This window comes from Empidonax traillii, unplaced genomic scaffold (assembly GCF_003031625.1).
Source record: "Empidonax traillii isolate 1590-97213 ecotype Southwest subspecies unplaced genomic scaffold, ASM303162v1 scaffold580:size560489, whole genome shotgun sequence".
Lineage (NCBI taxonomy): Eukaryota > Metazoa > Chordata > Aves > Passeriformes > Tyrannidae > Empidonax > Empidonax traillii.
The window spans coordinates 212944-237214 of NW_020955773.1; the positions used below are offsets into that span (position 1 = coordinate 212944).

The window sequence follows — 24271 nt, forward strand, 5'->3', positions numbered from 1 at the left end:
GCTTGGCTGTGCCGTCCTGGGGCTGGGGGCAGGGGTGTGTAGCAGCCACGGGGGAGGTGAAAGGAGAGGGAAAGGCTGCCCATCTGATCCGCAACCTGCAAACCAAAAAACCCAAAACTTTTGGAAAAAAAAATAAAAAGGAAAGAAAAAAAGCTGTAAAAAAAGTTTTGGTTTATTTTTTGGGGGGAGGGTCGCAAGGGCAAGCAGCTCTGCTTTGGGGCTGGGCGAGGGGCGCACGGCTTTTCGGAGTGTGTTTTTTGATTCGGTTTTCGTTCTGGTTTTCTTGAGCCCCTTCTGTCGGTCGGTTCGGGGTGGCGGGTCGGTGCCGCAGCCCTGCGTTGCCCGCCTGCCTCGCCCGCCTGGGCTGGAGCTTTCCGGCAGCTTTGCCCCGCAGGGAGGAGAGGGACGGTGTAAGTGTGATTTTTGATGCCGTAACCCCACGCTTACCCCTTCGACTGTAAGGGACCCCTTTCTTTCTTCGCCCCAACCCCAATAAAATCTAAACTAATAAACGCAGTGGTGTCCTGTGCTCCTTCCTCCCTCCCTCCCGTCTCCTCTTCCTCGTGAAACTTTCCTGGGAAGAGTGAGGCGCTGGAAAATAGTTCCTGTGGGGTCCCAGCAGGAGGGGGATGTGTGTGATGAGTTCGTGAGTGCTCTGGAGGGGGACCCACCACCACTTCTGCAGGTGTGGGCTGGGGACCCGCTCTTTCGTTAATTGACGCTTAATTGGTTACCGATTTATTGTGTCGATGGGACTCACGGGATGGGCAAACATTGGCCGAAACAGCAATCCCCCCGCAGCTCGTGGGGCAAATTTGGGACCCACGGGCACGCCTGAGTGGTGGTGGTGGTGGTGGTGTGCGAGGGCCACTCGGACACCCAGCCACGCAGCCAGACCTCTGCCCACTATGCGGGTAGGGGTGTTCGGCACTCGTGCTTCCAGCCCTGGCTCCCGGCCGTTCCATCCTCACCCGCTGCCGGTTGAAATCCAACCGGGGAAGACAGGGAGATGAATTATTTCTCGTGACGATCCCTCCCCCCGCGCTTTTTTTTTTTTTTTTTTTTTTTTTTTTTTTAAATTCTCCTTTCCCCAGACCTTCCCTGCAGTTGTTGGAAGCTGTCAGCTGGTGCCAGGGCTGTTCCTACTCGCACAGGACCGGAGCTGAGGGCACCAACGGGGCCACTTGCTGCGCTGCTTGGCTCATTGATGCACTGCTTGGGGAGCATTCCCAAATTCCCATGCTCCTCCCTGTACTCTCGCATTAGTGCCCGCTGCATCTGGAAGCTCGTGGGCTGTGCCGTGTGCCCCCACCCTTGGTGTCCCCGGGAACTCTTGGGGCAGTGGGGACCGTGGTGGGGTGAGAGGTGTCAAGGCGTTGGTGTTCTCCGTGCGGTCACTTTGGGGAGGGTTTCACACACCCCCCCCTCCTGTCCCAACTCCCCCCCCCCCCCCCCCCCCCCCCCGCATCGTGGTGGATGCGAACCGGGCTGGCAGTGCTGCTGCTGCGGCTGTGGGGGGAAAACCAGTGGGGGTCAGCCCCAGGTGCCACCCGCGCATCCTGCCAGGGTCGTGGCCGTGGCATAGCCCCGAGGCAGGGGGTGGCCTCCCGCACCCCACGGTGCAGCGGGAAGCGACGGGAGGGGACGAGTGTGGCTGAGTCAGTCTTAGGGGATTTTTCTTTAAGTGGTTCTTTTCCTTGTTGTCGCCTTCTGTGCGTATATATGGATAACATTTATTTAAGGATTTATTTTTTTAAATATATCTTCACCTATAAAATAATTGTTCTCTTCTGCAAGCACAGGTCAGACGCTCATCACACCGAAGTGATGAGTACAAGCAGTACAAGCAGTTTAAGGGAGGGCCACTTGTGTTGGGTCCAGTGGAGCAGCCCATGCATCCCCAAGCCCTTCTTTTAAAGAGGTAAAAATTAACACAGCCCTCCTGGGACAGGAAAAAAAAAAAAAATCTGTGCTGGGCATGAAATGAATCAGAGTTGCCCTCCCAGATTTAAGGAGCACCCGAGAGAAAAGAACCAGCAGGTGTATAACCCACACTCCCCCAAATACACACTTTTCATCTTCTTTAGGCAAAAATTTACACACACTTCATCATCCTTATAATCTGTGTTCCACTATGACTCAGTAAATCTGTGAGGCTGAGACACAGCCAAGAGGGGAGCCTGAATTTTGGTTTTGGTGATGTGGTCCTAAAACGCTTCATCCAGTACCCCACAGTGGGGCTGGGCTGAGGGTCTGTTTTGGGGTTTGGGACTTCAAGGGATGCTCGTGTGCCCCGCCCAGCAGCGCCTTGTGCCACTGGCCAGTGGCTTGTCCAGCAACTCCCAAACTGGAATTTGGGCATTTTCGCTCTCACACAGATCCGGAGCACGGTGTTGAAACCGGTTGCTGAGTCCAGCTAGCAGCGGAGGCACAGAGGTGACCTGATCCAGATCACATCAAATCATGGCTTTGCTTTCAATGCTTGGTTTCGCTATTTTTATATTTCTTTTTCAGTCAATGCCAGCAGGGTGGGCAAGACATGACTTGTGCCTGTTGGTGGGCGAGCGTGGGCTGGGAAGGGTCATATCCGTGTTTGGGGGGGCAGCGGCCCCCTCCCTGTTTTGCCAGCTTGAGCAGAGGAGCAAACTTGTCCCGGTCTGGGCTTCCTCGAGGCTTGAGCGGGCACAGCCACCTCGAGCATGAGTCATGGCAGGTAAGGTGGCACAGTGCCGTGGCACTCGCTGCCTGGTGCTCCAGAGGCAGGCGCCGGCAGGATTGGATTGCCAAGCTTTTTAGGGCAACCTGGTTCTGAGACAGCTGCCGGGGTGGCTCGTGCCTCACCTCTCAAGCAAGTAGGCTGCTGGGTGCATGGCTACTGCTTTATTATTATTATTAATTTTTTTCTTTATTAAAAAAAGCATTTGCTGCTGGAGCACGGAGCTGCCAGTGGCCCAGGGGTGCAGACACAGTGCCGAGACGCGTCGGGTTAGCCGGCACAGGCTGCGAAGCTCCTTCCTCTTCCCCCGAGTGCCAGCAGCTGCCTGGGCTACCCAGCGCCTGCTCCAAAGGCACGTGGGGCTTTCCCGCCTGTAAGTGGAGGGGCAGGATTTGGGGGGGTGGGCGGGGGGAAAGAGGAGAGAGAACATTCCCCAGCTTGGACTGTCGTTAGCTTTTATGCCTAATCCTGGAATATGGAATGATTGATGACTTATTTGCTCTTAGAGTATTTGCCCCGACTCGAGTCCTTGCTGGGGAAGCTTTGCCGTTAAACCCCCCCACGCGTGGCAGGGAGCTGTGACAGGTGATGGTGTGAACACCCGTAGTGGTGCCAGGCTGTGCAGAGGTTGCTGCTGGCTGGGGTGACCGACTCCTCTTTTGTGCGCAGGATGTGCTTTGGGAATGCAAATTGTTATGGCGGAGTATGATTTAAATTATTAAAAAATTATATAACTATAAATCGTGTGGCACGTTTCAGAAGTGGCACCCACTAACACGACCTATTACAGTTATTTTGTAGACAGTCCTTCTGGCAGGGCACAGAGAAAACAGGTGATTACAACTGAATAAGGAGCCATCCGTTTGTGGTTTTCCCCGTGCTGACCTCTGCATTAGCCAGTTGCTGCTAATTCATGCACTTCGAGTAGCAATTAATGCACATGCTGGTTCCAAACCTGTTTTGATTTTGTCAATAAAAGTCTGCAGGTGTACCTCCCAGCTGAGGAAGCTGCTATACTGGAGAGCTCTTCTTTCATGTCGTACAGTCAAACACAAAATATTGTGGGGAAGGAGGAGGGTGAAAATGTTAACAGGGTTGAAACCTAAAGGAAAACATATGTCTTTTTCCAGTTAAATCCCTATTCAACATTTTTTTTTTTCCAGGACATAAAGGACTTTTCCAAGAAAGCCATGAGAGGATTTTTTTTTTTTTTTTTTTTAATGAAAAACTGCAATTTTAGGAAACGGCATTCTGGACCTTATGTACATTTCTAGTATCACTTCCTGTATATTTTTAAGCTGAAATCCTCTTAGCATGCAAAGTAAATAGATTATGATATACTGAAGGATTAAGAATCACTGTCTGGTGTCAGATTAATCCCTCATATAGACCATCACTTGTACTGACAGAAATATGGCTGCAATTCAGCAAAATAGCTGTATGGCAAGGCAATGTGTCGTAGCCTCTTACGCAGAACAAGACCCCGTCATCACGGTCCATCGCTGCACCTTGTGCCCTTCAGAAATTAAATTTATGGGACATTAAAGGCACCTTCTTCTACAAGTGCCGGGCAAAGCACGGCCGTTGCCGTCACGGCTCTGTGTGGGGAGGTGATGCAGCAGCCCGCTCTGTTTCAAAGCTCTCCTTCTTTATTTTTCCCCGTTGGGTGTACAGAACCCAATGGATTTCAGCCCCTTTGCTCTCTTCAAACCACAAACCAAAATGTCTTTGAACCCTTTGAATATACTCATGGAAAAGTGCTTACTGGGATGAAGTGCTGAAAGGGTGCAACCAAAATCACCCATCAAGGAGCAGAATTTTGACCCATAGGGTGAAATTGCAAACCCAAGTATTTTATTTGGGTAAATATAGACTTTTGGTTAATAAACTACTTCTAATGGCTTGTGGATTTTTTTTTTTCCCCACATTTTGCTTTTATTTTCAGTCCATCATACAGATTTGTTCACCATACAAAACAACTTGAAGAAGCTCACTGGCTCTAGGTTGCAACAACCCAATGCTCCCCAAAAAGCTCAGTCTTAATCCACACATGTGCCTATGGTTGGGTATAAAAAAATCTGTGTCCATACACTCTGCACTTGATCAAATGGTGGGAAGACAGACCCATGATGATGCTTGTCCCTCTCTTCACTGCCAGGAAAAAATAGAGGGCTGGAACAGGTTACGTTACCTTCTCAGTGCATTTTTTCTTTGTGGTTAGAGGAGGCAGATTAAAATCTGGACTCCAATGGAATGATGTTTAAGAGGCTCCTCATCTTTTTTCAAGGCAAAATAATGGTTATTCAACTAAGATGATATATCTAGATATGAAAATGGAGAGCATTCTTTGAAAAATGCTGCCGACTGTGAAAGGCTGCTCTTTCACAGAGGTATCCTGAGTGAAGATCTTATCTGCTGGTATCTCAATAGGAAGGTTTTCAGAGCCTTAAGTGGAAATTCAAATCTGCTTCCAAGTGAAGATTGTAAAAACATATAATGCAGAGAGAATTACAGACTTCCTCCTGAAAAGCTTATGGATTCATCCAAGAAAGCCCCCTCCAAATTTTGCAGCATTGAGCTTGTACAGTAAATGGGCATCTGCAATTACGCCCTTTTTTGATGTCTTTGAATGACATGATGAAAATGTCAGCAAGTTGCTCGCCACAAGAACACACAAGGCACTCTGTGCATGGACACATTCATGTGAACTTAGAAATAATTTGGAGGTCTAAGGGCAGGATATTTTTTAAGCCTGTTGTCATCTGCTCGTGGTCAGATCCAGGGCTGGCTGGAAGTTCGATGAAGGACTTCCCTTGAACTTCACCACCTCAGTGACATTTCCTCTTCTTTGCTCTGGGAGCTCAGTCACACCAGACCAAAGTGCACGATTTGGAGAGACCCGCTGTCTCCGGTCTCCTGTGGGGGAAATGCAGGAAGGATCAGACAGGCTGCAGGGACAGACAACGAGGGACAGAAACACAGGTATTGGAAATACCATCCCAAACCAAGGGAGACGAGACAGTTGCAGACACTGTTGCATTTTAGCCCGGGAATAAAGGATGCAGCCCTAAAGAGGTGGACCTTGCCTTGTGGTTCAAATTAAGGCACTTTTCACATTTTTTTTAAGCCCCTTCACAACCCCCCACCCCTGCTGTTTCTGGAAAAAAAGAGGCGCTGCAGCTCCAGCAACTGCTCACAGTGTGCCCTGGGATGTGAGAGGCTGGGAGCTGAGGCTCCACCTGCCTTTGAGACCCCTTACCTGGCGCCTGGAAGCTTATTGGCAAAAGTGAAACTTTAGATTTTTGTTACCTTTTAATTAAAATATACTGCAAACAGCACAAGGCTGGGTGAATGCCAGTGGGTAGCCAGCCAGGTTTTAAGTTATGTGGGGATGGCATTTTGCATTCCTCATACAATGCAAATATGTGATTTAAGCACAAATCCCTATCCTGCACTCAGGGTGGAAACCCCAGCCCTCTGGTTTTGCAAAGGACATGATGATGGGGAGGAACGTGTGCCACAAATAGAGGTTATTTCATAACGCAGGTTAGTGTGCCTGCGAAATGCATGAAATACTTTGCCTTGGAAAGCGATGTAGTCTAGTGAGTCATTGCTTTCTTTTGAATTACAGATGAGTAGCCAGCCCGTCATGATGCAAAGAAGAAAACTAGGTGTGGAGCTGGAAACAAAGGGAAACGTGTGTTTGTCCTGTCTCGGAGGGCGAAACACGCCGGTTGGTGTGGGAAGAGCAGGTGGGCTTGGCCCCAGGAGGTGGCTGTCAGGGCTGTGTCAGGCTGCACAGGTGAGGGCAGACAGGACTCCTGTGAGCGATTCCCTGGCTCCTCGACTCCAGGAAAGATGGAAAAAAAATTCCCTTGAAGCTTCATAAGGAACCTTTACCAGAGCAGCAGCTCCATCTCATGGCACGTGCATTTTACCATAGAGATAGAGATCTCCCTCTGAAACAGCATTCCCTGGTACAATTTCCCTACCTCAGCATGGAGGGAGCAGTAAAAGTGCTGCAATGGTTCCAAATAAGCACTGTAAGGACATCGAGTTTCCCGCCCATTGCTTGGCTCTTCCCTCACAGGGAGATGGTGAGACGTGGCCTGGCCACAACACGACCCCTTGGTAATTCTCTGAGGTAATCTGAAGATGAAAAGAAAGTGTCCCCACTGTTTCATCCGAATCAGTGCTTGCATTCCAGACCCCACCAGGTTATTCCAGTGTGGAAACTTGAAGCACTGCTTCACCACTGAGATTCTTAGCTCTCTTCGAGGTAGCTGTGAGGTGCCTTATTTGGTAGCAGTCTTCCTCCCCTCAGTCCTGGGGCTGTGTGTATGTGCCTTGGGTTTTGAGTGGCTTCAAGCTTTCTGTGGGCTCTCCTTGCTCTCTGAATGACACTTGTTGGAGGCTTCAAAAAAACATGATTTATTTTTTTCTTCTTTTTTTTTCAGTAAAGTCCTGAGGAACATCAGTGATTGAATGTGAGGAAGGGGTGGCTCTTTTGCCCCTAGAGCTGCGTCAGGGCCTGATGCAGAGAGGTTTCTGCTGGTGGTTGCACTGGGCACCAAGAGAATAGCTGGGAAGGTGAACGTGGGCTAGGAAAAAAACCCACACCCTGTTTGACCATTTAGAGTTCAAGTCTGTTTGGGTAGGTCACTGTAAGTCCAGGCTCAGGGTCCTGAATGCATCAGGCAGATAACTGACCTGGGGTTTGTGATCTGTGATTTGTGCCTCTGTTTGGGGAGAGGTGAACAAGAACCCAGCTCTGCAGACCTACCTACTTGCTTTAAAAAAAAAACGCTTTTCAAAAAATCCTATTTGCAAACCTCTCTGGTCACAGGAAGGAAGACTTGGCGGTGTCGTGTGGGAAGTCTGTGATGTGGCATCAAGCTTGTAGAGGTATTTAATGTTAATCAAAGGCTGAAGAGCGGTAATGACTGAAAGCCTCTTCTGATATCTGCATCCCTTCTGATGCAGCACCCCGGCAATAAAAGACACCGTAATAATTTGATGAGAGTTGATTTTCATAGTGCAGAAAGATGGGTGTCCAGGAGCAGGGGAAGCCAGCACTGCAGTGCTGCTCCCTATGATGATGAGCCGCCAGTCATCTAGAGAAGGAAAACATGAATATCCTGACAGGAGAGCATCTACTTGTGCCCTGGAGAGTTCAGATCGCGGGGCTTTGCATGGTAATGATGTGGTCCCGCTCCGGCAGGCGAAGGGAGAAGTGGTAGGGGAAGGCACACCCTGTAATTGAAAAGCCACTAAGTCATCTCAGACCTGCAGGGATAGCAGGATGGAGGTTGTGGTTTGCTCTGTCTCCACAGGTCTGAGGCAGAACGGAGGATCTTTTTACTCTTCTGTAGTGGGAAATACAGAGAAACCTCTTCCCCGCGCTGCTGTATTGCTCCCAGGAGGCTACGCTTTTTCTCCTGGGGATTATTCTCAAGGGCATGATGAAAGTGGGAAAGGACAAGAGTGGGAAAGAGAGGAATAAATGAAGGAGCCATGGGAAATTATTTTAAACACCTGTTCTTTTCAGACTGCCCGATTCCAGGCTCCAGGAATGACTATGTGGAAGGACATGACTGATGCTAGGGTCCATAGGTACTACTTTTCACTGGAAATGCCTTGTTTCCCTCAAAAAGCATCACATAAAACCATTTTGGCTGATAGATATTCATCTGAGTGGTAATATATTAAGACAACCATTTGGTAGTCATAAGGCACCATTGACTTCAGCTTTTTTAATTGCCATATATAAGATCAGTCTCTGGTCCAGAAACAAGAGAGCAGTTGAGATAAATGTTTTCCAAAGGGTCTTGTTTTTACCAAGGCAGGCAACCAGGGTGTTTGGAGCCTTGGTTTTGTTTACCTAAGTCTAGGTGCTGCTAACTGGAGACTCTTTGAACTAACCTACACAGCTTGCTCAAGATGATCAAATCCCAGAATAACAAGATGAGGAGGGGCCTCTGTGATCAGCCCGCTCAGAGCAGCAAGACTAGGCTGGGTCTCAAGCAGGATGGTCCTCCAGGCTACCCTAATCTCACCTCCAGCCTTTCCTGGAAGACAGGACTGAACATGAACACCAAATCCTGACCACTCCAGATATTGGGGATGAGATGCTCACTTCTCATTTGCTTCAAGCCCTGAGGAGCTGTACCCAAGCAAGCCATGCTCAGGGCAAGAAAAGCTACAGCTCATCCTCACTCCTCTGACACCTATGCTGTCCCACCTTTGTCCTCAGTGATGGGATCCTCTGGACAGCGCTGGTCCCAAACCAGTGTTGCAAAGCTGGTTTGCATTCATCCTACCTGCGATCTGAGACCACCAGAGCAGCCCTCACCCTTCATCACCCTCACACCAGGGGCCTGCAGGCAGGACACGTGTCAGCTGTGCTCGTGCAAAGCCACCGGCACTGCTGGAGGGACACGGGTGGCCCCCGTGGCAACACGGTCTTGCCTCTGAGCCACTTCTCTCATGCTATAGGGCTAATGCTTTCCTCCAGAAACAAATCTTGTTCAACAGCTTGAGCACTGCTTGGCTGTGTGACAGCCAGCTGCTCTGGCAGGTCACTGGGAACAGTTTGTTGCACGATCTTTAGAGTTTCAGGGAGGAGAAGCTTCCTCATAGCTGAGAGAGCAGCGAGTGAGGAAGACACGTGCTATGGTGTCCCTACAAAGGATAGGGTCCACATCAGATACATCCCCATTGAGGCCTCTGTGGTCATTTGCACTGGCAATGGGTCAATTCTGGCCCCCGACTTTACCCAGCAAACTGGCAAAGGAGGGCAAAGCAAATGCTCCGTCTTGCAGCTGCAGGGATCTTCCGGCAGAGTTGCCTGTGCAAGAAGGGCCGGGTTTTGGGTGTGCTCCCCTTGGGTGGCACCAAGCCCAGTATTGTGCGAGCTCCCTCTGAAGCAACATGAGGGAAGTGGTGGCGGGGGGACGGCAACCCAGGGAAGCAGGAGGGTGAAAGTGGGACCTTGGGAACAGACTGTCCATCAGTGTGCTGATGCAGCAGGCTGGTGGTGGTGTCCAGGTGAAGGGCTGCTGCCTTCCCTTGGTCCAGAGCAGCTCAGATGGAAGTGCCCTATTTCCCTGTGCACAAGCAGCTCTGCAATGTGTGCTGAAATCAAGATAATTCCACCCGGGTCACAGAGGTTACAATTTGACCACACCAGTTTTTAGTAATGGTGACCACTCAACTGCAGTAACATTTTGGAACCAAAGAACACTTTAACCACTCCCTTAGATAAATCCTTAATGATGTGATGGCAAAGCTCTCTTCTGTGTATCACTCTTGCTATACAGCCTGTACATTTGGGCTCATGGATTTTAATGTTAGAGTCCAGAGCTTTCAAATTAACTTCTCAGTTTATTAATTCAACTCCTGACATGAAGGCAAGGAGCATCTTCCACACAGGTCAGGGAAGGAGCAGTTAACTGCTGGCTAAACCCAGCTGCAAATCCAGAGATCCCACCAATGCCTCTAGACCATCACCGATGCTTTATTTCACTTTACTCTGTATCCTGAGGCCACCAAAATCACCCAAAGGCCAGCGGGGACATGCTTTGAGTATGAGGATTTCCCACTGGTGTGACTTCAACGTGGTGAACTCTGGCACCTGGTCCCCAGCCTTTCCCCATCCTCCACCCAGTGAAAATGCGCAAGGGCCCGCAGGAGGCTGCAGAGGTGGGGCCAGTGTGTGTTCTTCTTCAGTGCTCCAGGACTGGTAGAACAGCTCTTAGAACACAATTTTACTTGGCACAGGCTGGTTTTGTAATGAAAGAAATAAATAAGTGCCATCCTGCTCCGCTGGGAGGTTGAAGTGTTTCCTTTCTTTTTTTTTTTTTTTAATGATCTGTTTGCACCGATGCCAAACACTGAATACTTTGGCCTCAAAAATAGAAGTTTAAACAAGAACTGTAACTGGGAGGAAGCTAAAACACAGGTACTCTTGTGCCTCCATCCACAGTGTTGTGAAATTTATTACCTTTTATTTCATAATTTTATTTTATTTTTTCCCTTGAAGTAGAACTGAAGGAGTGTGTTGATGCTGCCAACTCGTCAGCTCTGGAGACAGGTTTTCCATATATATGTGCTCTATATGCACCCCCACCAACACCCAATCTTCTGAGATACAAAACCAGGCCAGGAGGGAATGTCCCCTCAGGAGACAATTGTAACAGAAGGATCTGGGGGACAGGGTAGGGTCTCCCTGCCCACATGGAGGTCTCCTCCTCTCCTGCCCCACTGAGCTCCTTGCAGGTTGGAAGGATGTGAGCCAGTGCAGGAGAGGGAGGAGGACACAGGACTGGAGGCTGGCAGTGGAGGAAGGGATGGACCACCTTTCGTGGCAGTTAAATCAGTTCAAAGTTACCACGAAACCATCGGGCACTATTTCACTCCTCTTTACTGAGGTCTTGAAAGTGCCAATATGAGCACTGGCAAGTTCGTGTAAGACAAACACGGATGGAGGACAAGCCTTTTATGTTCTGTGCTCAATACAAAGCAGCAGGTGAAGCCCTGCTCTAGCAGAGCAGTATAGGAGAATTTCTACCAATTTCAGCGAGAGCCCTGCAGGCAGACAGCTTGCAGGGACAGGCTTGGGGAGTTTCAGGAAGCTTCAAAATAGAGTAAATAATAATAGGCAGAAATAAAAAAATAAATCAGAAATGGGTCACCTGCTCCGAAGGAATGGTTCTCATATTTCCTTGAAGAAAAAAAACCAAGAAAACACACTGTGTTATTTACATTCCATTTAACTCACTGAAAAACCGAAAAAAACAAAGGTATGATATTAAGTAACTTTCACTTTTCTAATAAAACAAAGCTATTTTATATCATGTTATTCAATGGATAAATTAAAATATTTAACATATTGCTTATACAACAAGCCTATACATGTAGGATACGTATATGCCCTCAAACACTACAACAAGTTAAAGCAACCATGATTTTTGTGGATAAGGTAGTGTGGAGATGCAAGGCAAGCAATGGACTGGGGATCCCACATGGTCCCATGTCGGTGGGTGGAGAGCTGTTGCAGGACTGGGATGCACACACAGGGACAGTCGTGGCTGCAGCACACCTGTCTGCCTGTTCTGGGGTAGCTCTGGGGTGGTGGGGATGGGGCTGCCTGCCTGAGTGCTCGCCTTCCGTCTCAGGAGGGTTTTTCAGTCTGTGTGCCGCCAGGTTGCTGCAGGAGGTGCTTGAGGATGAGGCTTCATGTTACAGCTTGAGCCGAATTAACAGCTGCCAACATCAAAAAGAAGTCCTGCTGCAGGCAATGTCCTTCTGCCCTTTTCTTGGTGCTGTCTGTGGTGTCTTCTAATCCCCACGCAAGGCAGTACAGCTCATGGGATGGACAAAAGCCCACGGGAAAGAAAACAAGCAATTTTTTTCAGGTTGGGTTACTATGCTGTCAGCTCCCATGAATGTGGGTGGAAGAAGGTGGTGAGGGGGCAGCAGGACTTCGATGGTGGCAAGCTGCTGGTTCAGCTTCACTGTAAGGTGAAAGTGCACCCATAGCTGGCTCATTTGAAGTGATCTATTTCAGTTGTGGCTACAGGAACTGCAGTTATGCCTCAGCTGACTCTGTCAGCATGCCTGGAGACTGGCTCTGTTCCTACAACCCTGTCAGCAGAGTGATGGGACACCCGGACAAGGCAGAAGATAAAAATCCTCGTCTCACCCCTTGTGCAAACACTCTCACCTATCCCTGCATGGCTGACTTCATGGGACAACTCTTTAACCATGACTTTCTCATGCTAGGTTGCTCCTCTACTGCACTGCTGCACTACCCTGACTCTGCTACGATGGAGACACCAGGAGCAGTGCATGCTGCTGCTTCACAAGCCGTGCAAGCAGTGGGGCTCTGCTGCTGCTGTTGCACACCCAGTAACAGAGCAGCAATGGCTGAAGGTAATAAACCCTGCCTGTTTTTGTTAAACCCTGAATAACTGCTGCAAGATAAGGAGACTCATGTGATCGGTTGACTTATTCTACCTTCCATGAGCTGGTAGATGAGTCCTTATGCCTCTCCCTGCTAGGGGCACACAAACCAAGCCACTGACTTATTTTTTCTCTGAGATACAAATAAATTTTCAAGATATCAATCACCACTATTTTTAGCTTCACATCCTTGTGCATATTTGAAAGAGACTTGTTCGCTTACCTTCCTGGCTGCTGGGAGAGGGTTTCGTGATCAGGGAGGTGGTGTGGCCATTCGCTCCATGCTCAGCGTCCTCTGCCTGGCTGCGGCTGGTGGCTCTTTGAAAACAAAACAGAAGTGACAGAAGGGAAGGGAGCAATGACTGCAGAGTTGAGGAGATACTGCATAGCAGAGCAAAGTTGTTTTATTTGTTTTCTGTCTTTTTAAGTATACAGCAGCCCGTGTAATTTCCTGGCTACAAACTGTAGCCCTTTCTATCAGATGCCAGGTTAGTTGACTAGGTTTGTTGACTGAGCATCACTATGATCACTCATTTGGCCGTGCAGTTACTCCAGCACTGTCCTGTCATTTGGAGGTGAGATGTAAAGCTGGTGTTTTTTGGAGCAATTACAGTTTTGTTAAGCAAGACAGGCTGGGGATGTGCATTGCACATAGCAGGCACCAGGCACTGTTGGCAGCCCTGCCTGGAGGAAATTGGGTGAATGCCAGGATGGGAGCATGTCAGACCAAAAAGGTAGCACTGATTTTCTGCAATTTTTACAGTTAAACCCTATTCCCTCACCAATCCATCACTGAAATTCAGGTTGTGAAGGAGCTGCAGGGAAGAAAGCACCAACTATGTGTTATGGAAAATGCAGATGGATTTTTTTTTTTTTTTTATGTTTTGTTTTGTTTTGCTAGTCTTGGTTTCTTCACTCATCATAAATCTCTGCTTACATAGGCATGTGGAAAGGCAATCCATTCCCAGTGTAGTGTAACTGGAAATTTGGAGACCATGTTGTGTCACCTTGGCTGGCTGGCTTGCTGCTTGTCCTGCCATATACAAACTGCCAAGTGCTCAGTGAAGTCCAAAGGACCATTGCCTTCACCAAGAATGAGTGGAACAGAGAAAATATAAACTGAACTAAATCCAATGCCAGGCCATCTGGGAACTCCTCTGGGAGGATTCTCCTCATTTGGGTGGCTTTTCCTTCTCTGTGAATGTAGTCATGTTTGACTCAAGTAGTGTTTTACCCAAGGGTGGCCTTCAGACATGACAGCAGTGTAGGTGTGAGAATGAAAATGTGAACACTTTTGTGCAGCACCCAATTTCTTAACTGCCACAGTGTGAAATCTGGTTCAGCTTTGATAATACAAATAATACATTCCAGGCATAAAAAGCCCTTTATTACTGATGTGAACAGAAATAATTAAAGGAAAAGCTCAGATTTTCCCCATGCCTTTGTCTTCACACTACCAGTTGGGCATCAGTTATAAGAACAGCTGGGCATATGTAACGCAACTAAAAGCAACTTTGCTCATCAGCTTTCTCGAGACATATTTAAGCTGCACTAATGCAACTCTCCCATCACACTAAGCTTTATTGGTTCAGTAAAAGAAACTAAGAAACTTCATTGGAGAACAGATTATGCTGCTTGCAAAAGCAGGGGGATTCTTCTGCTCTTCGACCCCATTATCTCCTCCGTAGTGTCTTGATCAGCTTTCTTACACGTGGCCTCGGATTCTGCCGAGACCCATAAATTGCTTTTTTGGCTGCCAAATTGCCATAACCCTTCTATTTTTATATTTTAAAAGAGCTTAAACCCCTCCATCCTCTTTGGATGTGTCTTTAAAACTGACCAGTACTGGGAGGATTTCATGTATATCCAAAGGCTTAGAAGAAGATGTTACCTCTACCGAGCTTCTAGTTTTACAGTCAACAGACATGAAAAGCCCAGCGGGGATAAAAGGAACGTAACCAGTTCTGTCTAATGCATATAAATCTACCTAAGAGCTCAAGGCACTGGAAGTACTCAATGCACTACATTTATCTGAGTCTAAGATAGAGAAATGGGTCTTCAGCCCACATGCCACATGTCCCATTTTGATGCCAAGTTAATATGAATTAATAGACTGAGATGAATAAACAAGGTCAGTCTGGGCTGGGCCAAGTTGAATCAATGCAAAATAATTGTCAGTATTTTCTGTCAGCAACGCTGGTTTATCTTGGCTCGGGATTCTCGGTGCTATAGATTATAAAATGTTTTCAGTGGAACAGTTGGCAGACATTTTATTGATTTTTCTTTGTTTTGTGAATGCTGGAAAAATTTCCATTAAGTATACACGCCACTCATGTCATGAAGCCAAATTGCTTTTTCAAACTTTTCTTTCTTCAAGTGTGCTAATGCGTTAATACATTAGCAATCTAATTTAATCAAGAGGACCTTTGTCTGGAATCAAGAGGCCCTAGAGCACACCTCGATGCATCTCGAGTACTTGGGGGCTAAGAAGAGTTAATTTTGTACTTTCAAGGTGCTGTACGCACACTGGCTAATTAATTTGCCCCTTTGAATTTGGTAACATATTATCTCAGTTTTACAGATGTAGAAATTCAGAATGCAACCTCACACAAGACCATACATATCTGCCTGCTGCTGTGTTCTCGATGCACATGAAGCTCCTGGGCTGAGTACGGACACAGAGTGAGAAGGAAGGCTGCAGCAGCTGGGCAGGAATAGCACTGCTGAGCTGCTGAATCCCACTTCAGGCATGAATTGTCTATACCACATTCCTGCATAGTGCCTCTTAATAGAGTTACTTTGGAACTGAAAATTGTCAGGGCAGATAGAGCAGCTTGTAGGATTACACCTGGACCTGACAGACTGTATTTCTCAGCCTGCATTCCTGCTATTTTAAGAACTAGGTTTGCTTCCTGGTCAAAGGGGCTTTTGAAAAAGATAATTGACAGTGGAAGAATAAACAAACATGCCATAACTGTGATGAATGCTCATTTTAATTTCATGAAACACTGAAGTAAGAGTAAGAAATCCATTTAGTGTAGTTTTTTATGTGACACACAAAAGGGGATGTTGTGGGATAACTCTAATTATCTCTCTCCATGGTGATTTTATTACCAACATATGTGGATATGAAAGATACTCTTAACATTTCCTAAGGTACTATCAGTGATGCTACAGATTCAAAATACACAAACACGCTTCTGAGCTTAAATAAAAACCTTATACAGAAGTAGAAATAAGTGTATTTTTAAGTACATAAGCCACAAGAAAGGTTTATGATGAAAATCACTGTGATGACATACACTTTTACCTTCTATCCCAATCACTTGTATTAAAATAATAGATAGCCTAATTAAAATAGTTCTGGGGACAAGGTAGATGGATAATAAGCTAAAAAAAACCTTCCAACACATCTTCACACACATCCTGACACTGCCAAAGACTGCAAGGTATTTAAACCCACAATGCATTATGGTAAGGCAACAGAATGACACACCGATGGGGTGGAAACCCACACTGCAGCTGCCAAGGCCAACAGCAGAGGAGTGAGTGCAGCCATAGCTCTGCGCTGACTTTTACGTGCCAGACTCTGGCATGGTCACAGGCACTCACTAGTTGACTCATCCAGAAACAAGCTGTCCCACGGGCAGTGGATCAGCTCCTTTTTCCTGCTGAAAGAATCAGCATGCTACCTTGGTCTTCTGAACAACAGCATACAAAATATTTTCCTCAATTACAGGATTTTGCTGCAGGGTTATGATGATCAAAATGTTTTCATAAATAGATAACAAGAATAATGGGAGGGCAAGAACTGATGGGCTGTAGCATAGCTGACACTTGGAAGGAGAAAATGGCAATGGCCAATGGCAAATGTAAGACAGAGGTGAGATTTTTGTCTTGTAAAATTATTCACCAGACTGTGCATTGTTGGTGGTATTTAACTGTCTTTTTTATGTTAGAGTGAAAGAAATCACACAGCAAATGAAATGCTGCTCTCTGGAGTATTCTCCTGAAATCTTTACTGCTCATAACTTTGTAAGTGTGTGTATGGTTCAAAAAGTTGACTACACCTCTCCACTAGCAGGAACAGTATTGTTACTTTAATAAAATACCAAGGAGTTAAATCAAGAACAAGTTCTCAAAGAAATAAAGTCTTGGGATTGTTTTATCCATTATTATTTTATTTCCATCCTTTTCTGTCCCTTTTCTGTCCCTGTCTCCATCCCAGACTATGGCTTTCCTGGTTAGGCCAAGGAGATGATAATGTGAAGAGTTAATTGAAGTGATTTTTCAATCATGCAGTCTGAAAACTGGGCTCCAATTACACATATGTAAATGTCAGGCTCCCTGAAGGGCATCAATAACCAGGTTTATTAAGCAAGTGGAACATAAATGTCTTCTGCCAGTCTTCACAAGGCCCTTCCCCAGGACTTCTGCCTAGGTGTAATTCATGAGATATGTGCCCCAGCTCTCCCAAAACAAAGGTTCTGTCAAAGCTGACATGAAAGAAAAAAGTTTGAGTATGTGCTAGAGATGAGCTTCCAGAAACTTGAGTGAAATGCAGATTTGGGACAGTATCTGGGTCTGACAGGAGTGGTGGTGTTAGAAATGCAGTAACTCCATAGGTTTGGTGTGACTAGCTGGTACAAAGATGTAAAGCCAAGGCAGATAACAAAAGATTCTGAGAGAATAAAGAAGAGTGATGGAGTACTCTTGCTGAACAACTGCAAAGTCCTGTTGTGATGTCTTACGGGAATTTGGGGAACCATTGCTACCCAGAAGAAGCCCTTTAGAAAACTGGCAATCTCTAGTAATGCTGGAGTATTCTGGACAGAGAGATGAAACATTGCAGTGACTGTGGAACTGAGAAAGGCTCTATTTATGCGGGCTCCTAACATTCAAAATTTCCTTTGTTAGAACCATAGAATCAGCAGGGTTGGAAAGGACCTCAGAGATCATCAAGTCCAACCTTTGATCAACTACCACTGTTGTTTCTAGACTATGGCACTCAGTGCCACATCCAGTCTCCTCTTAAATACCTCTGGGGACAGAGAATCCACCACTTCCCTGGGCAGCCCATTCCAATGCCTGATTACCCTCTCTGTAAAGAATTTCTTCCAAATATACAACCTAAACCTCCCCTGGCAGAGCTTAAGACCATGCCCTCTTGTCTTACTGATAGTTGCCTGGGAGAAGAGACCAACCCGCACCTGGCTACAACCTCCTTTCAGGGAGTTGCAGAGAGTGATGAGGTCTCCCCTGAGCCTTCTCTTCTCCAGGATAAACAACCCCAGCTCCCTCAACCTCTCCTAACAGGACTTGTGTTCAAGTCCCTTCACCAGCCTGGTTCCTCTTCTCTGGACCTGCTCCAGCACCTCAATGTCCTTCCTGAACTGAGGACTGAGGGCCCAGAACTGGGCACAACACTCCAGGTGGGGCCTTCCCAGCACTGAGTACAGGGGAAGAATCACTGTCCTGCTTCTGCTGGCCACACTGTTCCTGATACAGATTTCTTCACATGAAGAAGTCTGATGCAGACTTGGCAGCAGACACATTATAGAAAACAAACTCTGTGAAACTGGAGGCAGACCAAGCCACAGTGCTTGTAACCATCTGTGGCTTTTCTTAAGCACAGGGAAGAAGTTGCTGGAGTTACCCGTGCCTCAGCAGATGACCTTCCAAGTTGGCTGGTGTTGTCACAGGGAGTGCCTTTAAAACCTAAATTCATGTTGGCAGGCTTCAGGCAGCTGTGGCCAGCCAGAGGAACTGTGAGAAATTTTCTTCCACAGCTCTGCAAGTGGCCACCAAAAAATCCGGCCTCTCCCAGGGGAGGTCAGCTGCACCCCCAGGCACGGTGACATGGGTGGGAGCCTGCTTTATCCTCTCCAACCTGGCAAGAGGCAACTAAAAGCCTTGGGAAATACCAGCAGTTTGTGCAGCTCCGCTGATTGCAAGGAACCACTCATGAGGCTCAGCAACTTACGGTGACCCACCCGGGTAGGTGCAGGCCAACGTGGTCAAGCCGGGGAGCCCAGGAGTGAGAGTAAAGCTGAACTCTGCAATCTCTCTCCCAAGATGCCTGACGAAGGCAGATGTGGGACTGCCAGAGACGTGTGAGTCATAGCAACCTCCGAGAGGGAAAAGGTGAGCTGAAGGGAGGATAGCGTGTTTATACCTTGGGATCAGAGGCGTGTTGGGATTAGTCTCTGCTCTAGTGTGCTGTTAAAAGGAGCTCCTTTTATTGGAGCACTTGGAAAGTCCTCCACAGTCAATGTAGTCTCCATCATGGAGACTGTCTTTATTATTTGCCCATATCAATATGGTGCTATCCTCAACCCAAAAGTTATGATGGAATAACTGTGCACTATATTTTTCAAGGCAGGCTCAATCTCCAAACCCATGAGATAGGTCTGAAAGCTTTAGACAGACTCCTGTATCCTAAAAGTTGTAGGTTATGTATAAAATAAATACTTCACTAGTGGTAAGCAGCTGGTAAAATGGGTATAACATTTAATACTGAAAAAGCTCAATCTCCCCATGTATCTCCCCATGACAGAAGACTAGGTAACATACAGATTTCCAGAAAGAGAACAAAATATGTGTTTTGCCCATGTGAAGAGTGTTCAGCTTATGTACAGTTATGTACAAATGGTTAGGATGAATTCAATGTGGAACTTCAATGTTGTTCTCACACTAGATTTACTAAAAACATTCCTACACACAGTAAACGTAGAAAATAAAAATTAGTCTATATATTATACATCTGTATAATCACTGGGAAAAAAAATTCTGTCAAGAATGCATGAAGAAAAATAAGAGCAATAAATGCTTTTTGAATCTTTACAGAAGAGCCATTTCATTCTAAATTTCTCATCCCTTGCAAGGGGGTGTGCAGGTTCACTGGCAACAAAAGCATTGGAAAAAAACCCCAGTCATCAGAACTGTTGTTTCTCTCATAATAGGTAAGTTCAAGGTTTAAATCAACTTTAGAAGAAGGACATTCTCAAAAGATCATCCCAGGGATTTTGATCACAGGCTAGTGATGTGCTTACAGAAATCTGTAAGGACCATATCAGGTTTTAAAAAGTTCTGTTTACCACCTGTAACCATTAATTTACTGCATTTCCATTGCTATATTTCCCTTTACTCCACATTAAACAAGGAAGGCAGCATCTGCCCAAATGATTTCATTTGAAAATGTTTGTGCTAGTGTAAGTTAAATGCTGTCTATGTTTCTGGAGATTTCCTTGTGTCCATGCCATGTCCTTTGGGCTTCCAGGTGTTAAGTTATTGCTTACTGTCTTATTGTTTCATTGTGATTACAGTTATGGTGCTGAAGACAACTGCAGTTCTCAGGAAAGCTCAGAATATCAAACATACATTTCAAAACTATTTCAGTTAGTTGTTTCCCTCCCCCACCCTTCCATTTTCTGTTGTGGAAATGCAGGATTTTCTTTGGCCTCATGAAATATCTTTGATGTTACCTGTACCCTTCCCTGCACCACTCACCTGTGGGAACAGCTCCGCGCTGGTTGTCTGATGGCAGGGCCCGGAGCAGGTGGCTTGGACCCTCCTCCCTGCTCCGAAGATTGACCAAAACCTTCACAAGATGGGTCTTCTTCATCTGACTGCCCCAGAAGTTCTGTTAAGATGAACCAAGATATGGTGTCACACTTACTGAAGTTAAAAGTACCAACCAAGTTGCCAGCTGGTTGCCTTAAATGTCAATAAGGACAAGGGTGTCCTCTATTGTAAAGTATCAAATTGAATGGAAAACCATATGCTTACACAGCTCTCACCCTTGACTTTTCCCCTTGAAAAGGAGGCTGGGTAGCTAATTACCATCAACAATAACATATCTGAGAGTTTTTTAAAGGCAGGGAGTGAGCGTGTATTGGCTCTAGTCAGCAAGGAGGAAATGCTTTCTCTAAATTGTCAACTACAGAAGGTAGAGATGGCTGCCAAAGGCTGCTGCATGTGAGTATTTCCTTGTTGCCATATGGATCAAAATCTTATCAACTGGACTGGTCCGCCAGAAGGGTATGTGTAACTCCTTCCTTCAGAAATAAAGACTTCCCTCAGCTTCAAGACCTGAAGAACAGTAGGTGAATCAGAGGCCTCCAATTCAATAGTTCCAGTCAAGGCCCTTTGGGGAAGGGAATTGTTTGAAAATACCTGAACCACTTAAAAAATATAGAGGAGGAACTGCATATTCTTGCTGTGTGAGTAAAATAAATAAATAAATCAATCAAACGGCAGGCTAGCTGAGTTTAGATAAAGAAAAAAAAAATCCTGTTACAGATAAAGACTTTAAAAGATTTTTCTCAAAATCGTAAGACCCTTTTGCATTTTCCCCTCTTCTAATCCTGTTTTTCTCCCCTTGTTCTCTGCCTTCTTGGATCCTCTATAAGCTAATCTGCCTGATACCCATGGCAATACCATGGGCAAGGGGAAGAATATAACACTCTTGTGAGTGTTGCCATGCTGCTGGTCTACATTTTGTCTGGAGACCCAGAAAAATCACTGGTTTAAGAGAGCAAATCTACTTGTAAGTGTTTCTGAATCTCCCAGTCCCAAATACCCAACGGTTTAAGATTGCTGTGGACTATTTCTACTCTTCATGATACCCAAATGTTATTTATTAGCATCTGTGGTGAGAGAGAGGGAGAAGTGTGGCAACCAGTTTGACTTTCTCAGGCAACTGATATTCGCACAGCCTGTGCTGCTGTTTCCCACACACACGGAGCAATGTGGGGAATAGTTGGAAAAGCCAACTGCGTTGGGGACAACACACCTCCAAGCATGCATGCCACGCTACAATAAATAAAGGTGCAAAACTGGCACTGGTGCAATTTGCCCTCCATCTTGAATGAAAAATCCAAAGAGGAAAGAAAGGAGAGGAGAAAATAGGTGTATGAGCAATGATTTGTGTCTAAGAAACTCAACTATGGGGCAAGTAAAGGAGGTTTCTCTGGAGATCTCTTCTAGTGGAGTGGGAAGCCAAGAGAAGGGGGGGGAAACAACATACACAGCTAAAAAAGGTTCAGGAGAAACTGCTTTTGACGTGCATGAAGAACTCTGGGGATGGGTTTAAACAAAAATCCTGTTGGTAGGGGAAAAAAAAAATTAGGCAAAATCCACTGCGGCTGTTGTGGGACAAGCTTTGACAGCCTACGCTTGGGAACACAGTTCTCACTGCTGTGCTTCCACCTGGAACTAAGTCTTTGGTCCTGAAGAGCCTCCCTCTTCAGTCGGTCTTAGCTTTTTAAGGAGTAAAATGTTAATAAACCTTTTAATTTTCTAAACATCAAAACTCAGATGTACAGTTTGAGTCCAGGTGGTATCATTAATTTTTCTTTTCTCTTTTTTTTTCTTTTTACACCTACTCAGCAACATCTAAGGTCTACATAACTTACCCTCTTAAAGTTACAAATTTTCATCAATTTATGATGTTCTCGACTTCTTCTAAGCCATCACTCCTGAGGCTGACCTAAATCCAAGGAGTGGGGGCATTTCAGAACATAAACCCCTGAGAAATATTGATAGAGTGTATTGATAAAAGAAACAAATTAGAATTGGGTCATGTTTGTCTTGATCTCTTTCCATCATACTAATAATTTGTATTTTCTCGTACCTGCCGAGAACCAGAGCTGAGTAAATTACAGCCCTCTCACAACAATCACTTCAGTGCAACTCATGTACGTGCTCCAGGTGGTACCTAGCAGTTTTTTAACCAAGTGGGCTACAATTTGGATGTATACACTCCTTATGTGGCATATTTCTAACATATGAATGCCATGAACAATTAATTACACCGTGGCCAGTGACTTGGATATTTTGCACTGTGGACGTAGCACAGCTACACCATGTTAAATAACGCTACTGGATCCATAGGAACCTCATGAAAAACAGAGCAGTCTGTCATATGCAAGCACAATTGCAGCCAAAGCTGAAGGAAGAGGGGGGTTCTTACCCACAGGAGTGCAAAGAAATTTCTTTTCACTTTTTGTATGTAAAATAAATATCTGGTCCTCAAGTTATGAGCATTGAACCTATTCTAGTCTGGCTGTGCAGCTGCAGTGTTGAACATTAGATAGGATTAGGTGCCAGGAGTGGTGCAAAGCCACAAAACCATCAGATACGAGCTCCAAAGTAAAGAATTAAATATTTTTGTTGTGGGACATGGAGTCTGTTCCCTGTGAGAAATGCTAAAGCAGGAAAAACAAATGCACAAGGAACACTGTTTAAACAACACAGCCCTTCCCAAACTAGAGGCAACATATCCCACATTTAATTAAAAAGGGAAGGATTTTGGCAACAATGCCATAGAGCCAGGAGAGGGTGGTGGTCCTCACATCTAGATGAGGGCTCTGGCTATGGTTTGGTGCTTAATAGAGGCTTGACTTTGTGCTAGCTCTGGAGGGATCACAGGTTTTCACCTAAGATTTTGTATTCAGGCATTCTGGGACCTTCCTTTGGTTTATTGCACAACAAACACTTGCTGTTTTAAATTCTAACTTAGCATTTGCTTAACATGTTAGGATCTGGGGACGAGAATTTGAATTTTAAAAGCTTGAGAGCTGGTATCATGGCTAATGCTGTTGTTTCATCATTAAATTAATTTATCGGATGCAATAATATGAATTTTTTTTGTCCTAAAAATCTTCACAAAAATCCTCTTTGTCGTGATCAGCATTAGGATAATATTCTGTACACACAACCACACAATGCACATTCTGCATTTTCAAAATTTCCTGGTAATTGCTATTGCCACATCTAATGTCTGTCTGAGAGAGCCAAATATGTTTCTTTACAAGTCCACTAAAAGTTTTCCTAAGCTTTAATGAGCAGGATGCTCTCCAAGCAACATACACAGGTGATGAGATATCACACCTTCCCTGCTCATACATCTGTCATTATTTAGTTGTACCTATTCTCTTTTGAATCTGTGACTGCAAATCGGAAGCTGTTTCCATTCTCCAGAATCCTTCGCTGGACTTTTCAGGGATAAAAACGCACTTTAAAACGTGCAAATCCGCGGTAAAATGAAAATCTTCTTTTAATACTGTTGGCAAAATTGACAGCTCTACTTAACAGAAGCCATTAAATTATTTACAAAGTAGCAGCTGCTCCTGTAGCAGCCTTTTTTTGGGCATGAAAAATAAACTAGTTGATAAGTGAGAGATAAGCCATTTGACTTCTTCTTTGTGTGCCTGGCATGGTATGCAGAGCCAATTCTGTACAATCTGATGTTTACAGAGCAATCCTCATGTACGACCTCCTTAGGCAACAGGGACACAAGAAGCCTTTAAAACGCTGAAGCAAGCATTTAATCAGAACTCTTCATGCTGATCTTTGAAAAATTCAATAAGTTCAAAAAATGTGGCTCCTTCTAAAGATAAAATACCAGTTTTTTGCTTCAGGAGTTGCAAATATATCCCAATGAACTCCCGGTGAACCACACAGACTTCAGACACACCGCTGTTTTACCAAAAAAAAAGAGAGGTAAACAGTAGCATTTTTCCAAGAGAAACAAATCAATGCTTCGGAGAAATGCAAATGGCTAGGCAAAATGAGTGTTGTAAAACAGTA

The 24271-nt window shown here is 45.6% G+C and overlaps 1 protein-coding gene across 2 annotated transcripts in view; it reads right to left on the bottom strand.

Annotated features, from left to right (window-relative positions):
- Positions 1-5470: 5470 nt before the first annotated feature.
- The window catches only part of WDPCP (WD repeat containing planar cell polarity effector), a 146434-nt gene continuing 127633 nt past the window's right edge, over positions 5471-24271 (bottom strand). The window contains exons 16-19 of one of the 2 annotated variants that reach the window (XM_027898153.1): positions 20189-20321; positions 12903-12997; positions 11410-11438; positions 5471-5632 (exon numbers count right to left, since the gene is read on the bottom strand). In XM_027898153.1, the coding sequence (XP_027753954.1) occupies positions 5582-5632; positions 11410-11438; positions 12903-12997; positions 20189-20321 (308 nt within the window). In that variant the 3' untranslated portion in view covers positions 5471-5581. Of the gene's footprint in view, positions 5633-11409; positions 11439-12902; positions 12998-20188; positions 20325-24271 lie in introns of both variants that reach the window. The other variant, XM_027898152.1, reaches the window with a different exon arrangement.